Raw genomic sequence first — 16,946 nt, 5'->3', positions numbered from 1 at the left:
ATGTTTTAGCATTGAAAGCATTTCTGTCCTTTCTTTGACGTTTTCTTCATTGATCTTGGATGGTACATTATCTGCCTTGAGTCTTGAGTGTAGCTAGAGAAGGTTGGAGATGATTAGGAACGAATTGCAGACTGAAACAGACAGAATGCAAAGCTGTTGTTGATGTGCAGAAAACGGAGAATGATTAACGTTCTTGGTTTTAACAGTTTGAACTTTCTTGAGCTTCAACAATCATTCTGGAGTTCCTGTTTTAAATGTTATGTATTTCCTTTGTTCTTGTCTTGTCATATACCCAGTTTGATCAAGTTTTCTTGACATTTGAATTTTGGAATTCTTAGGTCGTCATGACTTTTGTCCATCTTTGAACCCTTTGATCTTTGTGATCAAGTATCCTTTTTTAGTCTGGATTATTCGTACTTGTTCCTTGCCGTGTACTTATTAGATATGAAAGATTTCCAGAGCAAACTTTTTATCACATGGATAGAAAAGATTTGACCAACTTGCTGTGATGGATAATTCGGTGAAGCTGAAGATCATTCTCTGTTTATGATGCAGAATGATCTTGTTGTTGTCTTTTCTTGTATTTGCTTGATTCTGCTCTTGATTAAATCTACTCAAGAACACAAGTTAAATTAACATAACATTTAGAATCATAATTAACATTCTTAATTAACCTTTGTTTATTTTCATCAAAACTTTAAAATAGAGAGTTTGTCTCAACAGAGGGGTACTCTCATGAGGTACACACCAGCTTTTTGGCTGATGTGGATGAAATATGTTGAAGTGGCAAAATACGATGATGTGGCAAAATATGATGATGTGGTATCAGAAGTCTATTTTAAATATATATATAATAGATAGACTTGTGGGTGATAGTTTGTTAAATCTAAAATATTGAAAAAATTTATGCGAGTCTGCTTTGGAATTTTAAAATAATAATTTGACACAGTCAAGAAACTTCAAGAGTGGTTGAAAAAAATTATAGGCAATAAAAGTCTATGAATGTTTAAGACATAGAAAGTTTCGAGTGAATAATGAAATAGTTAGAAGTACTTTATTTTCAAATATTTAATATTATTCTTTTTTTTTTCAATTATGATTTGTGTTTTTTTAATTATAAAAAGAAAAAATGTTATGGGATACACATTCAACTTAGAAAAAAAAAAACTCATTTCATATGCAATTAATATTGATATATGATCTTGAACAATAATTGACAATATAAAAACAATATTATTGAAGTATCCATGAATTAACAATGTGTCAGACAAATAGTTTTACATTGGTTGCATTTCATAATGTCGTTATCATTGTCTGAACTTAGAATTTACAAGAGAGTGATTGAAAAATAGAATAGGTGTATGTAGTCGAACTTGCATTGTCATGATTTGAAAATATTGGATAGTTTGTATTTTTTTTATGGTTATTGAAATGAAAGTTTTGATGAGTAATTATAGCTTTTTAAATGTATTGATGGGTCATTAGTGATAAATTAAAACTGAAATTATATAATGTATGAAATAATTGTACTTGGACAAATGAAAAGGTTTGTATTATATATACAAGAAACAAAACATAATAGAATAGAAGATGAATTTGGAATGTGTCACATCAGAATTTTGGTGAGTTGGCAAATATTGAAAGATGTAGCATAGAGGAAAAACTTTGGAAGGTTCTGTTTTAATTATTATAATAGATAATAGATAATAGATAATAGATAATAAATAGTAGGTAATAGATAGATTGTAAGAAATATGATAACAGCAAATATTATAGGAATTGTGAATTTATCTCGCTTGAGCACAAAGCGGTGCCTATAGATGCAAATGCAAAATATAACATTAAAACAATCTCAGCATGGGCTTTGTAAATACCACACACAAATTACAATTTGCAGCTCCTTCTATGTATTCCACCATGAGCTTGATTTTAAAAACATATTAAAAACAAAATCTAGGTCATAAATATTCAAGAGGAGCAAACTCATCTCAACAATTGCACCCGCTACTGGTGACTTGGTGATTCAGTTTATGCACTCACCTCACGAAGAACATTTAGAGGCTTACCACATTTTAAGGTACCTCAAAAGTTCATCAGGAAAATGATTGTTTTTCAATAAAAATTGATCAATAAGGTATGAAGGTATTTATTGATATAGATTGGACATGGTCCATCATGGATAAAAAGTCAATATCTAATTACTGCACATTTGTTGTTTGGAGAAACTTTAGTTACTTGGAGGAACAAGAAACAAAATGTAGTAGCTAAAAGCAGTTTTGAGGCAATACAGGGCAATGACCACATAGTGTTTGTGAAATCCTATAGTTTCAAAGAATCTTATAAGAGATTAAATTTCTTATAACTCTTCTAATGAAGTTGTATTGAGATAACAAGACAACAATTAATATTTCTGATAATCTTGTTCAACATGACCAAACCAAATATGTTGAAATTGATATACATTTTATAAAAGAGAAAGTAGATACATGTCTAATTTGCATGTCTTTTGTCCCTACTTCACAACAAGTTATTGATATCCTTACCAAATGTTTGTGTAGGCATAGTTTTGAATTTCTTATAAACAAGTTAGACATATATGCACCAACTTGAGAGGGGTGTTGCCGGATGGCAATCATATCTTATATGATTATATTTATTAGCTAATTCTCTATTTAAATTTATTTGTATTTTGAGAAAAAAATCTAATACTCTAGTTTGATTTGTTTTTGCTTTACTCTTTACATTCATTATATAACAATACATGATGAAACTTAAAACACAAATAAAAAATATAAGATTCTTAGACACTTGGTCTATGGATCAAGAAAAAGTTGCATATGCGGACAGCCATTATAATTATATATATATATATATATATATATTCAAAAAGTTAATCCTCCATGTTCACATTAACGTTATAATATTCTGCTGTCGGTGGAACTCGACTCAAGTCAACTGTTAATTATTGTTTTTTTGGATTACTGAACTTTGCTCTGTTGCTTCGTGGATGCTGCTTTGAATTGAAAACAAATTACAAAATCGACCTTTCATACAATTTTTATAACCTTGCATTCTACTCATAGCAGTGAGTAACACAACACTCCTCCGATCTAAACTCGTTGACTTTTCATTCATTCAATTCTGAACAATGGCAGAGGGCTTGCTTAGTGTTGTTTTTGAGAATTTGGTGTCTCTTCTTCAAAATGAATTTTCAACCATTTCTGGTATCAAGTCAAAGGCTCAAAAGCTGTCAACAACCTTAGATCTCATCAATGCCGTTCTTGAAGATGCTGAGCATAAACAACTCACTAACCGTTCTGTCAAGGTATGGCTTCAACAACTCAAAGATGCAGTTTACGTGCTTGATGATATTCTTGATGAATGTTCCATTGAATCTCATCGTTTTAAGGGCTTAGCTTCTTTTAATCCAAAGAACATCATGTTTCGCCGTGATATTGGTAACAAGTTCAAAGACATTTCAAGTAGATTTGATGAAATTGCTGAAAGTAAGAACAAGTTTGTTCTACAAGTGGGTGGTGGTACTATTACGGAAAGGTCCATTGAAGTTGCTGAGTGGCGCCAAACCACCTCAGTTATTGCTGAGCCTAAAGTTTACGGACGAGAAGATGATAAAGAGAAGATTGTCATGTTTCTTCTCAACCAAGCAAGGGTCTCTGACTTCCTTTCTGTGTATCCTATTGTTGGCTTAGGTGGTGTTGGAAAAACAACTCTTGCTCAATTGCTCTACAATGATCATCGGGTAAGCATCAATTTTGATACAAAAGTTTGGGTGTGTGTTTCTGAGGTTTTCTCGATAAAGAGGATTCTTTGTTCCGTTATAGAATCTATCACAAGCCAAAATTGTTATGACTCCAATTTAGATGTCATACAAAGAAAAGTGCAAGAACTGTTGAAAGGTAAAAGATTTTTTATGGTTTTGGATGATGTATGGAAAAGAAATCAGGAATTGGAATTCGGATTAAGCCAGGACAATTGGAATAAATTGAAATCTGTGTTGTCTTGTGGATCCAAAGGTGCTTCCATTTTAGTTTCCACTCGTGACAAGGATGTCGCTGAAATCATAGGAACATGCAAAGCTCATTATCTATGTGGTCTCTCTGATGATGAATGTTGGTTGTTGTTCAAACAATATGCATTTGGACATGATAGAGAAGAGCGGGAAGGGCTTGTCGCAATAGGCAAGGAGATCGTAAAGAAGTGTGGGGGATTGCCTCTTGCGACACAAGCATTGGGAAGTTTAATGCGCTCAAGAAGTCAAGAAAATGAATGGCTTGAAATTAAAGAAAGTGAGCTTTGGACTTTACCTGACGAGAATTTGATTTTGCCTGCCTTGAAATTGAGCTACTTGTATTTAACACCAACCTTGAAGCAGTGTTTCGCCTTTTGTGCAATATTTCCTAAAAATACTAATATGATGAAGGATGAGTTGATTCATCTTTGGATGGCTAATGGATTTATTTCATCTAGGGAAAATTTGGAGGTTGAAGATGTTGGAAATATGGTTTGGAATGAACTGTGCCAAAAGTCATTCTTCCAAGACATCAAGATGGACGCTGATTCTGAAGACGTTTCTTTCAAGATGCACGATCTTGTCCATGATCTTGCTCAGTTTGTTACAGGGCCAGAGTGTATGATTTTGGACAACAAAAACACAGATTTGTCAAGAAACACTCACCATATTAGTTTTGACTATCCCACTATGCTATCTATCAATGAGGGTGCCTTTGAAAGAATTGAATCCTTGCGAACAATGTATGTGTTAAAACATTATGGCTACAACTCGTTTGATTATAGACGGTTCCCAAGAAACATCTCTCTGCGGGTTTTACGCATAGAATGTTCAATGTTATGTTCAATTGAGAATTTTACTCATTTGAGGTATTTGGAGCTTTATGGTTTCTCAACCCTTGAGGATATATCTGACTCACTTCACACCTTGCGGAATTTGGAAGTCTTAAAATTTAGAAGGTTTTGGAAAATTGGATGCCTGCCAAAACACTTGAGTCGCTTACAAAATCTCAGACACCTTGTCATCGATGATTGTAATGAATTGTCTGGTCTCTTCCCTAATATTGGAAAGTTATCTTGCCTAAGAACATTAAGTGTTTTCATTGTTGGTCGACAGACAGGGTACAGCTTGACAGAGCTACAAGATCTAAAGCTGGGAGGCAAATTGAGCATCGAAGGGCTAAAAAACGTTGACAGTTTATCTGAAGCTCGAGATGCCAATTTGATGTGTAAAAAAGACCTCATAGAATTATGCTTGTCATGGAGCAGGACTGAAAGATTTACTGAGGGTCTTATTATTAGTGCAGAGCAAGTAATCGAAGCACTTCAACCTCACTCAAATCTTAAGAGGTTGAAAATAGATCTCTATGACGGATCATGTTTACCAAGTTGGATCAGAATTCTGAGTAGTTTAGTTTCTCTTGAACTTTCGGGTTGTGTGAACTGTGTGCAACTTTCACCACTTGCCAAACTACCATCTCTAAAAAAACTCAATTTACGCCGGATGGATAATGTGCAGTACGTGGATGATGATGAACCTCGCCATGGTGTAGAGGTGGAGGCTTTTCCATCTCTGGAGGAACTCTCATTAGATGGGTTACCAAACTTAGAGCAGTTGTTGAAAGTGGAAAGAGGAGAGATGTTCCGTCATCTTTCTAATTTAACCATCATACATTGTCCTAAACTTGTTTTGCCACACCTTTCGTCTGTTAAATATCTATTTGTAGATGGATGTAACAACGAGTTACTGAGGCAAATCTCTAGTTTCTATGGTCTTACTACTCTTCACCTTAATAGAAATGAAGATGTCACTTCCCTCCCAGAGGGGATGTTGAGAAACCTGACTTCTCTTCAAACTCTGACAATATCTGATTTCCTCAAATTGATGGAATTACCAAATGAACCCTTCAACCTAGCTTTGGAGCATCTATGTATCAATCGTTGTGGCCAGCTTGAGTCTTTACCAGAGCAAATTTGGGAAGGTCTGCAATCCCTTCGAACCATTGATATTGTTGAATGTGAAGGATTGAGATCCTTGCCGGAAGGTATCCGACACCTCACTTCACTTGAGGTTTTGACTATTCATGGATGTGAAGGATTGAGATCCTTGCCGGAAGGTATCCGACACCTCACTTCACTTGAGGTTTTGACTATTCATGGTTGCTCAACATTAAAGAAGCGATGCGAGAAGGAAATAGGGGAGGACTGGGACAAGATAGCACACATTCCAAAGTTACTGATTTGGTAGTATGTATGAGGAAAAGAATGTACACTTTTGGAGAGCATTGATACAAGTTGTTGATTCTTATATGCTTTGACGACCATTGTTCTTCCCTTTCTTTGTTCCTCCTTCCCATTCAGCTCATTTCCATCCAACCAATATGGTAGGCACTATCTTCCCCTTCCAATCTTCTTTTTGTTGAATTTCTAATCATGTAGTAACAATTCTTGAACTGTGTTTGCAGAATATGACACTCTTGGATCTTGTCTGTTCACTGTGTGAGTGTTTCATCTAATCAAATTATTAAGACCAATGATCTACCGTATGGATTTGTGATTTCTGACTGCTAAGCAATAGATCAATTAGGTCAACCTTTTGGGTCAGATAATCACTGTTGCATCACCACCAATGCTGAAATTTACATGGTATAGATATTCAATTCCCACAATATTTTAACATTGCTTGATATCTTTTAAAATTTATGTACTCATCAAAATATGCAGGTCCCTATTGCATTTGAAATATTTATGTATTAGTTGACATTTCTAGTTCAATCAGGTGAAACACCAATAACCGGAATTTATAATGTTGTTGAGCAGATTTTAAGTGTCATATTTTCTTTCTAAACTGTTTCAATTTTGTTTGATAAATATTTGCTGTATATAGTTGGTTGCAAATATAAGGAAAGTTAAACTCTTAGTGAGTTTCAAATATCAAGTCCTTAGGCTGCATTCACATCATCGTATTCAAATATTTTAACATGCATACATATCTGATCTAGCTGAATTATATAGGATGCTCATCTATAAGTTCTCTAAGAAGTAAAAAAGCAGTTCTTATTTAGAAAAATATTTATTTTATTGGATGCTCTTTTATGGCATCTCTGCTAAAGTTGTGCTTATAGAGGGTGAGACTGTTGTAAAAGGGAAAAAATTTCTACTTAATTAGAATTTGTATCACTGCTCTCTCCTTATTCAAGTGAAACAATTTGTGTTTACCAAAATGTTGATGTTTTTGCCTCTTTATAATCTGGTTTTCTATTTGTCCTCACCATAATTGATAGATTTTATTTTACCATTGTTTCCACAGGTATAATAGAGATCTAGCATGTGATGCAGTTCAAAAGTCCATGGTTCAGTTGAAAAATGGAAAGAGTCCTAGTAAACCTTTTCTTCCATTGAATATGTATGCCATTAGAATCCGTGTTGCTGGAACTCATGCTGGCTAATGAATGGACATGTACTGATTATGGATCTAGTGGCCACAATTGGTGAGCAGCTGTTTGGACATGGAATCACAATCATTATATTTGAGGATTATGACTTCAATAGTCAACTAGTTAAATAGCTTGCTTATAAGGAGTTTGTAAATATTCAGGGCTATTTTTCTGAGAATGGCTTTAATTGCGTACATGAATTATACTTAGCTTATTCCCTATCCCATGTCCTGTATTATTATTATTATTATTATTATTATTATTATTATTATTATTATTATTATTATTATTATTATTATTTCCAACATTTGATGTCATTTATTTTATATTTTCAAACTTTATTATTTCATTTTATTTAACATCGACACTTTAGAGTGAAGGCGTGTCTGATATTCAATACATGTCAGTAACTTATATCAACACGACACGACACGACATCGACATATTGGTTATATTCAGTCTCTATTTTCTCAAATTATTATGAAGATCGACGTATCAATGTTAGTGTCATGTCCAATATCCATGTCTCTGTTCGTGCTTCATATCAGCCAACCTTACTAATTCATATTATTAACAAAATTTCTGTTAATACCTATTATATAACCTTTGTTTCCCATAGAGATTCCCTACTATTTCTTTTAGCAGGTAAAGGCACCATATAATAGGAATTAATATATTCATGGCTTACCTCTACCCCACCCAAGTGCTCCTTTCCAAGCATTCATCTTCATTTTAAAATTAAATACTAATATATCCCCAAGTGCACGCTTCACGCCTGCATTCCCCTTTTAAATACTAATATATATCCTATTGTTAATATGAATTTGAAACACCTTTTGAGGAAAATGTCACTAACTACAGGAATTAAATACTTACATGCAACCAAAAGTTTTTAATTTGTTGAAGTTCTATTGAAGTGTGTTCCCTTGAGCCGGTTCATAAATTAAGGTTGTTCCATTTCACCATTTGGACATCAACTCTGTTGAAACAGAAACTACAAACAAGCATCACAGTGAATATAGCAAGTTAGTTACATGGATTCTGTGTATAAGAATCCAGCTGAACCCATTGAAGCTCGCATTAAAAACCTTCTTTCTCTTATGACTTTGAAAGAGAAGATTGGTCAGATGACCCAAATTGAGCGCTCTGTTGCTACTCCTTCTGCCATAAAAGATTTCACCATTGGTATGTACTAATTACTATTACTTTTTTGCTTCTGCTTCCTCTTATTACTTTCATTGAATTTGTAATGGTAACTTGTCTCTCATTTTTGTGTTTTTTAACTAAGGGAGTGTATTCTGTGCTCCACCAAATAGTGTAACTTCTGAGAAAGAAGTGTCATCAGATTGGGCTGATATGATAGATGGGTTTCAGAAGTTGGCACTTGAATCACGGTTAGGCATACCAATCATTTATGGGACTGATGCTGTTCATGGTAATAATAATGTCTATGGCACTACTATATTTCCTCACAATGTTGCCCTTGGAGCTACCAGGTTGGTGGTGTTCCTTTAGTTTTGTTTCATGTTCTTGATACTCTTAAATTGCTACAATAATGTCATATATATTGGGTGTCAAATTAGTTGGGATGTCTTAGCTATGATGTAATGCTTTTGCACTCTAATTTTTTCCCTTGAAAAAATTTGCTACTCTAAATCAAGGTTTTTGCTCACGGTAAAAATCAAAGTCACATCGCGTGCCTTGATATTGCAGAGAATCGCAATCAAATTCTGCTGACGCAGCCCCAATTATGGTTGTATTGTAGAAAACAGACATACGATGTTTCCGGCCACTTTCGTGGTTGAAAACCATTTTTTAAAATGAATTGTGTTTAGTTCTTCCACAAACTTTGAAGGATATCAAGAATTAGGGTAGAATGAATTGTATTCATTGATTTATGCCGAGAATCCCTGAGTCATATAAACAAGACTTGTCAGCTATTTTAGGAAAGACGATAACATCACCTATACAATCAAATCCCTATGATTCAGGGATAATTCCTAATGTACTAACATAGGCTAAATAAGAAAACACTAGACACAGTTTCTGAACCCTCAAGGTGGTGAATAGGTATTTTCTTTTTCTGGCTTCGAAATAATCATTTCAAAGTTGTTGCTATTAGCCCCTTAGTTTGAAGATCTACGAGATTGTCTTCGGAGGACACATATCGAGTTTGAAGATCTACGAGATTGTCTTCGGAGGACACATATCGAGTGCAAATCAAGTCACTATCTAACTTTTCTTTGATGAAATGTGTGCAAACTTCGGTATATTTGGTTCTGTTGTGCTGCACTGAACTATAGGCTATGTTAATAGTAGATTTATTATCACAGTAAAGTCCGTTGATTATGAGATAAAAAATCATAATCATAAGATTCTGATCTGTATAATTATTAGTATGCATTAGGATTTCAATTATTTTTATTTCCTTTTAGGATAGCATTTATAGGAAATCAATTTCCTAATTACCAGCTCTATTATGATTATACATAATTCAATTACTTGTACTATTTATACTCCTTATGTAATCAATTTTATAATCAAGTGAATAAACAATTGCTTTTCCACATGGTATCAAAGTTAGATCTGAACCATCCCTAGTCTCTTTCATCGACCCAACCATGGAAGAAGACAAAACAAAAGTCTCATCCACAGAGACCGAACTTCTCATCACTGGCCACAAGTTTAATGGCCAAAACCACCTTCAATGGGATAGGCCAAAACCATTATTCAACATGGAAATTAGAGGCAATGCAACACACAACCCACAAGAAATGGAAGAGAAATAGGATCCATCTTCATTCAACAAAGAACAAACAGAGGTTCCGTAGAAAATGCTCTGGCAGATAGTTCTTACCGCAGAAAAATGTGGTATAACTTCAGTAGCACAAAAAGGTAATTCTACATGATTTACACACTAGCAAAGGAAAACCAAAATCATGGATCATAGATTCAGGAGTCTCGGATCACATGACTGGAGATATAACAATATTTGACAATTATTCTCCCTGTCGTGATAACTCGTCTATTTGGATTGCTGATGGTACCTTGTCAAAGGTTACTAGTACAAGTTATGTTATTATTTCAAAAAATATTACTCTGAATTCTGTATTGTATGTGTCCAAACTTGATTGCAACTTGCTGTCTATTAGCAAACTTACCAGAGACTTGAGATGCGTCGCTAAATTTTTTTCCAATTTGTGTGAATTTCAAATTTTGGAGTCAGGAAAGACAATTGGTAGTGCTAAAGAGTGTGCTGGACTTTACTACTTGCAAGTTGAAGATTCCTCCAAAGAACTCCAAGCCAATTCTTGTGCAGTGGTTTCTCCAAATAGTTTCAAGTCTGTAAAGTTGTGGCACTATCAATTAGGTCACCCAAATCTCAGGTACTTAGAGAAACTGTTTTCCTCATTATTTAGTAAAAACCTAATGAACTTTCAATGTGAAGTATGTCAGTTATCCAAGCATACCCAAAACACATACTCACCTAAACCATATAAACCCTCTCAACCCTTCTCTTTAATTCACAGTGATGTATGGGGGCCATCTCAGGTTAGCAACATTACTGGAGCTAAATTATTTATTACATTCATCAATGATCACACAAGAGTCACATGGATATTTCTTATGAAAGAGAAATCATAAGTTGGAAAATCAGTTGAGTTTTTCCACACGATGGTACAAACAGAATTCCAAACAAAAATTAAGGTGTTCAAAACCAACAATGGTTGTGAATATTTTAGTTCAGCACTAGAGTTGTGGAAGTGTGTCTAAAATCAGTAACAACTTGGAGTTAGTTAGTTATAATTGAATTTAGTTAAGATAATGTTAGTTATAGTTAGTTAAGAAGTTTATCTTTAAATACTATAGCTGTAAATGCATTAAAAAAGTTGTAATGTGTTGTTGCAAGTGGTAATTGTTGATTGAGAGAGAGCTATATGCAATTCGAGATTCATAGAAATTCAGGGAAGAAAGATCAATGGAGAAAAAAAAAGATTGAGTGAAAAAACTAGTATTGCTGGTTCAAAAACAATGATAGATACTAGGAGATCAATCTTGAGAAGACCTTAATCTTGTAAAGTTCAATCATTAATACTGGATTAATCTTGCTTGCTTGCCCGTGACGTATGTCTCATCAATTGAGACTAAACACGTAAATTCCGAGTGTTATTCTTCTCCTATCTTTCTTTAATTTTCGTTTACTTTGATTTTGAAAACTGGTTTTCAAAACTGCAAAAAGGAGAACGTTAAACAGTCTCCGTTTTCTGTTTTTCCATTTCTGTTCAAGAATTTTTCGTTTTTAGCATAAAACCAAGAAAGCTCTCCGTTTTCGTTTTCTCTCTGCAATTGTTTGTGTTGAAGTTATGGGATTTTAGAGAAAAGGAGGAGAGAAAATAATAAGGTTTTGAATATTATTGATAATAGCTTAATGCTAACTTGATTACAAAAGACTCAATACTAATCTCTATTTATAGATAAACATAGACTTAATCCTAAATCAGGAATAAATCATAATAATAATGAGAGATATTCTAAGATATCTCTATGATTATAAATTGATTCTAGGGAATAACTCAAGATACACTAATATAATATAATAGATATTATAAGACATTTTCTAATATTCTAACACTCCCCCTCAAGCTAAAGCTTACTAAGTTTTAGCTTGTTACAAGAAAATTATGTATTGCTCTACAAAATAATAAAAAAGATGGAAAAGCAACTCAGGGATGCAAGTGAAGTCGGAGAGAATTGCTATAAATATAGCCTAGCCATATAGCCGATATGATCATCATCTTGAGAGAAATTTGTGGCAAGCAATTGAACAAAGCAAGGTCCGTTTTTCTAAAAACTGCATTTGAAAGCTTCAAACCAATAATATTGGAGAGGCGTGCTTCAAGGAGAGAAAGGCAATGCCAGTACATCTGGGACAAAGATGAGACCAGTGCATCTGGGACAAATTGCCATGCTAAAGTGAGTCATGAAAATAAAAGACATTGTCAGAATGACCATCAGTGGAAAAAGAAGTCATCAATAATATGATTCATTTGTGGTAAAAGGGGACACCACCAGAATGATCGTCAGTGAGAATAGAAGTCACTGAACTAAATTGCATGACAAACACCAAAGAGGAAGCATCGCGATTCTAATGAAACGAAGTAATGATCGATCAACGGAGTGAGAAAATGCATCCAAAACAGGAAAGACAATGGTTGTTTTGAAAAATTTGTTGGAAACTTTTCCAGCAGCGACAACAGATGGAAGGCAGCAGTAGACGACAGATCTTGGAGGCACATGAGCGCGCATGGAGAAACTTTTGACCTAAAAAAATATGGGTTGTGTAGATTGGGAGATTCCGTATACAATGGAAGTGGTTGTGTTGGAAATTTTTTTCCAGCAGCGACGGCATGCAGTAGCAGCAGACGACAGTGGCGGCAGCAGACAGGACAACAACGGCGATTGTGGGCAAAAGTGACAGCAGTCACGAAAAGGAATGATCATGCTAGATAAGAGAAACTATGATTATATATTCCCAAATTATTGGGAACTCGACGGCGGAATAGAGGCGAGATCGTTCAAGGAGGATCAAAATAGGCTCTAATACTATGTTGAAGTTGTGGGATTTTAAAGAAAAGGAGGAGAGAAAATAATAAGGTTTTTAATATTATTGATAATAGCTTAATGCTAACTTGATTACAAAAGACCCAATACTAATCTCTATTTATAGAGAAACATAGACTTAATCCTAAATCAAGAATAAATCATAATAATAATGAGAGATATTATAAGATATCTCTATGATTATAAATTGATCCTAGGGAATAACTCAAGATACACTAATATAATATAATAGATATTATAAGATATTTTCTAATATTCTAACAGTTTGTTTTTCTGTTTTGTTGGTTAATTCTTGCTGCAGATCCCAATATTGTTTTAACAAGAGTCCTACCTTAAGATCCATGGAGTTGTCCACCAGAGTTCATGTGTAGATACCCCTAACAAAATGGGGTCGCAGAAAGGAAAAATAGGCATATACTAGAAGTAACAAGATCTCTCATACTAGCCACAAATGTACCAAAATATTTTTGGGGAGAAGTTGTCCTTTTAGCCACCTATCTCACAAATAAGATGCCTTCTGGCATTCTCAATTTTGACACACCCTATTCCACTCTCCAAATTATTTTTTGCAACCAGCAAAGTTCTCTCCTCAATCCCATTTAAAATCTTTGGATGTCCAGCCTTTGTTCACAACCTAAACCTTCTCCGCAACAAACTTGACTCAAAATCTATCAAATGTATTTTTCTTGGCTACTCACCTCATCAAAAAGGATATAGGTGTTACTCTCCGACAACCAGAAAATTTTACCATACTATGGATGTGACCTTCTTTGAGAATCAAACTTATTACTCCAAAGTTGGAATTCAGGGGGAGAATACCTTAATACCGAAAGAAACAACAAAATTCCAATTTTTAGGTCTTGAGATGGTCGAACAAACTGCAGCAGCAGAAACAGAAAATCCTGCACCTACAGAATCAGTAAATTCCACAACAGCAGAACCAACAAATTCCACACCAACGGTACCAGTAAATTACACACCAATAGAACCAGAAAATTCCACCAAACCATTTGAACTTGTCCTTGAAATTGCACTAGTAGAAAGTACTACACAAGAAGCTGGTTGGAAAGTTTACACTAGGAGCAAGAAAAACAATTTGGTGGTAGAGTCCAAAATTGCTACGGTGCAAAGCCATGAATCTAACCATACTCTAGAAAATGGAATCTCCTCAGGTAATACTCTTCCTAACTCAGAATCTAGCCATACGAGTCCAACTGACAGTGATGTTCCTATTGCATTAAGAAAAGAGAAGATAACTTGTACTCATCATCCAATTGAAAGATTTGTGTCATATGGGAAACTATCACAAAAATACAAGGCATTTGTAGCGGCACTTGATAACACATATATTCCAAGAAATGTTCAAGAAGCCCTTCAACAACCTAAATGGGCAGCAGCTGTAGCAGAAGAGGTTGATGCATTGATTAAAAATAATACCTGGGAAAGTACTGCTTTACCAGAAGGAAAAAAGCAAGTTGGATGTAAGTAGATATTCTCTATCAAATACAATGCTGATGGGAGCATAAACCGGTACAAGGCTCAATTAGTAGCAAAGGGATTCGCCCAATCATATGGCATAGACTATGAAGAGACATTTGCTCCAGTGGCCAAACTTAACTCAGTACGAGTCATATTATCTGTGGCTGCAAACTTGGATTGGCCACTAGACCAGCTAGATATTAAGAATGCTTTCTTAAATGGTGAGTTAGAAGAGGAAGTATACATGCAAATTCCCCCAAGACTTGAATCATCCAGCACCTTAAACAAGGTGTGCAAGCTCCGAAAATCCTTGTATGGTCTCAAGCAATCCCCAAGAGCATGGTTTGAAAGGTTGACTCGAGTTGTCAAAGAAGATGGATTCATACAAGGCCAATCAGATCACACTATGTTTTTCAAACACTCATTTGAAGGCAAGGAAACTTTATTCAGTGCGTATGTTGATGACATCGTTATCACAAGTGATGATCATGAGCAAATCAAACACTTGAAAGAACTCTTGGCTAGGGAGTTTGAAGTCAAAGACTTGGGGTAACTCATGTATTTTCTAAGGATGAAAGTAGCTCGCTCAAAGGAGTTATATATTTCTCAAAGAAAATACACCCTAAACTTACTCCAAGAAATCAAAATGCTTGAGTGTAAGGCTGCCAATACTCCTATAGAATCAGTAAGCAGAAGCAACTTCGAAGGTCCTCTAACTTACAAAGATAGGTACCAAAGTCTTGTAAAGAAATAAATATACCTAACTCATACTCGATCCGATATTGGATTTGTCGTGAGCACGACAAGTCGCTACATGACAAGTCCTACTGAAGTTCACATGAAAGCTGTGAATAGAGTCCTACAGTACCTTAAGGGTACACCAGGTAGAAAAACTCAAATAAAGGTATTGAAGTATACACCGACTCAGATTGGGCTAGATGTACATTAAACAGAAAGTCAACTACCGGTTATTGCTCTTTTGTGTGGAGAAATATGGTCACTTGGAGAAGTAAGAAACAGTCTGCGGTAGCTAGAAGCAGTGCAGAAGCTGAATTCAGGGCATTTGTGAAGGGATATGGCTGAAGAAGATATTGGATGAAATCAAAGTTCCAACCAATTACACCATGAGGTTATATTGTGACAACAAAGCTGCCATCAGCATCGCAAAGAACCTGGTTCATCATGATAGAACAAAACATGTGGAAATTGATCGACATTTCATAAAGGAGAAAATTGATAATGGTACTATAATTATTGACCATGTACCATCGTGCAACCATACAACAAACATTTTTATCCTAACGAAAGCTCTCCCAAGAAATACATATGAAAATATCAAGTCCAATCTAGACATGATAGATATCTACCATCCAAATTGAGGGGGAGTGTTGATTATGAAATCAAAAATCAGAATCATAAGATTTTGATCTGTATAATTATTAGTATGCATTAATTAGGATTTCAGTTTTATTTTTATTTCCTTTTAGGATAGAATTTATAGTGAATCAGTTTCCTAATTATCAGCTCTATTATGATTATATATAATTAAATTACTTGTACTATTTATACTCTTTATGTAATCAGTTTTATAGTTTTATAATAAGTGAATAAACAATTGCTTTTCCGCAAAGTCTTATCAGTCAATCCCATTTTATTTTAAAATCTTCCAATATTATCTTCAACCATACTATTCCACGTATCCATTGTGTCATTGCCCTAAACATTGCTTGAACACTAGATCTAGCTACCACATTTTAGTTTTTTAGTTTTCCATGTCACAAGATTTCCACCAAGAAAGTGCAGTATCCTATAGTTGACTTTGTTGGAAATGATGATGCCTTTAATGAAAAATTCATTGGAAATAATGATGACATTTATGAGAGCTAGTGTTGTTGTGAATTGAAAAAATTGAGAAGTCCCACATTGAAGGGATACCACACACTAGTAGGGTATATAAGGTGGAGGTAATGAACTTGGGATGGGCCCCAAGGGGCACCCCAATTTTGTGAAGGAGGGAGAACGCAAGCAATATTGACCACCACACGCGCGTGCGCGCCGTCGTTCGTTCGTCCGTCTTGCTTGCGTTCTATCTCTAATTGAAACGTTAATTAGTAACTGTCCTCCACCTAGTCATATCTGATCCAGTCTTCCTCCCTGAATTCGTGCGTCTGTTTTGCCCGGTCAAAACCCTAATCTTTGTTCTCACGTTTCCTTGTTGTCCGATCAAAAGTCAGAGTCAATTTCCTAAGTTTGGGACGCACGATTTGGGGTCTTGGAGCGCACGTTTCTGAGAGCACTACTTGGAGCGCACGTTCTGGTGATCCATGGATTTCTCAGATCCAGTTGGAAATTTCCTCTATAAATAGAGGGTTCTCCCCA

At 34.9% G+C, this 16,946-nt stretch overlaps 2 protein-coding genes across 4 annotated transcripts in view; both read left to right on the top strand.

The window, feature by feature from the left end:
* Positions 1-2,912: 2,912 nt before the first annotated feature.
* Positions 2,913-7,755, top strand: LOC101494964 (putative disease resistance protein RGA1). The gene is made up of 3 exons (XM_004490520.4): positions 2,913-6,413; positions 6,495-6,675; positions 7,340-7,755. Exon 1 carries the CDS (start codon positions 3,149-3,151, stop codon positions 6,275-6,277), a length of 3,129 nt encoding a protein of 1,042 aa, XP_004490577.1. The 5' UTR covers positions 2,913-3,148; the 3' UTR covers positions 6,278-6,413; positions 6,495-6,675; positions 7,340-7,755.
* A 401-nt stretch (positions 7,756-8,156) lies between these two features.
* Positions 8,157-16,946, top strand: part of LOC101494644 (uncharacterized) — a 20,255-nt gene continuing 11,465 nt past the window's right edge. The window contains exons 1-2 of one of the 3 annotated variants that reach the window (XM_004490519.4): positions 8,157-8,651; positions 8,755-8,962. In XM_004490519.4, the coding sequence (XP_004490576.1) occupies positions 8,501-8,651; positions 8,755-8,962 (359 nt within the window). In that variant the 5' untranslated portion in view covers positions 8,157-8,500. Of the gene's footprint in view, positions 8,652-8,754; positions 8,963-9,002; positions 10,362-10,692; positions 10,853-16,946 lie in introns of those variants that run through there. The other 2 variants (XM_027331877.2, XM_012712991.3) reach the window with 2 other exon arrangements.

This window comes from Cicer arietinum, chromosome 2 (assembly GCF_000331145.2).
Source record: "Cicer arietinum cultivar CDC Frontier isolate Library 1 chromosome 2, Cicar.CDCFrontier_v2.0, whole genome shotgun sequence".
Classification (NCBI taxonomy): Eukaryota; Viridiplantae; Streptophyta; class Magnoliopsida; order Fabales; family Fabaceae; genus Cicer; species Cicer arietinum.
This window is presented reverse-complemented; position numbering and strand designations above follow the sequence as displayed.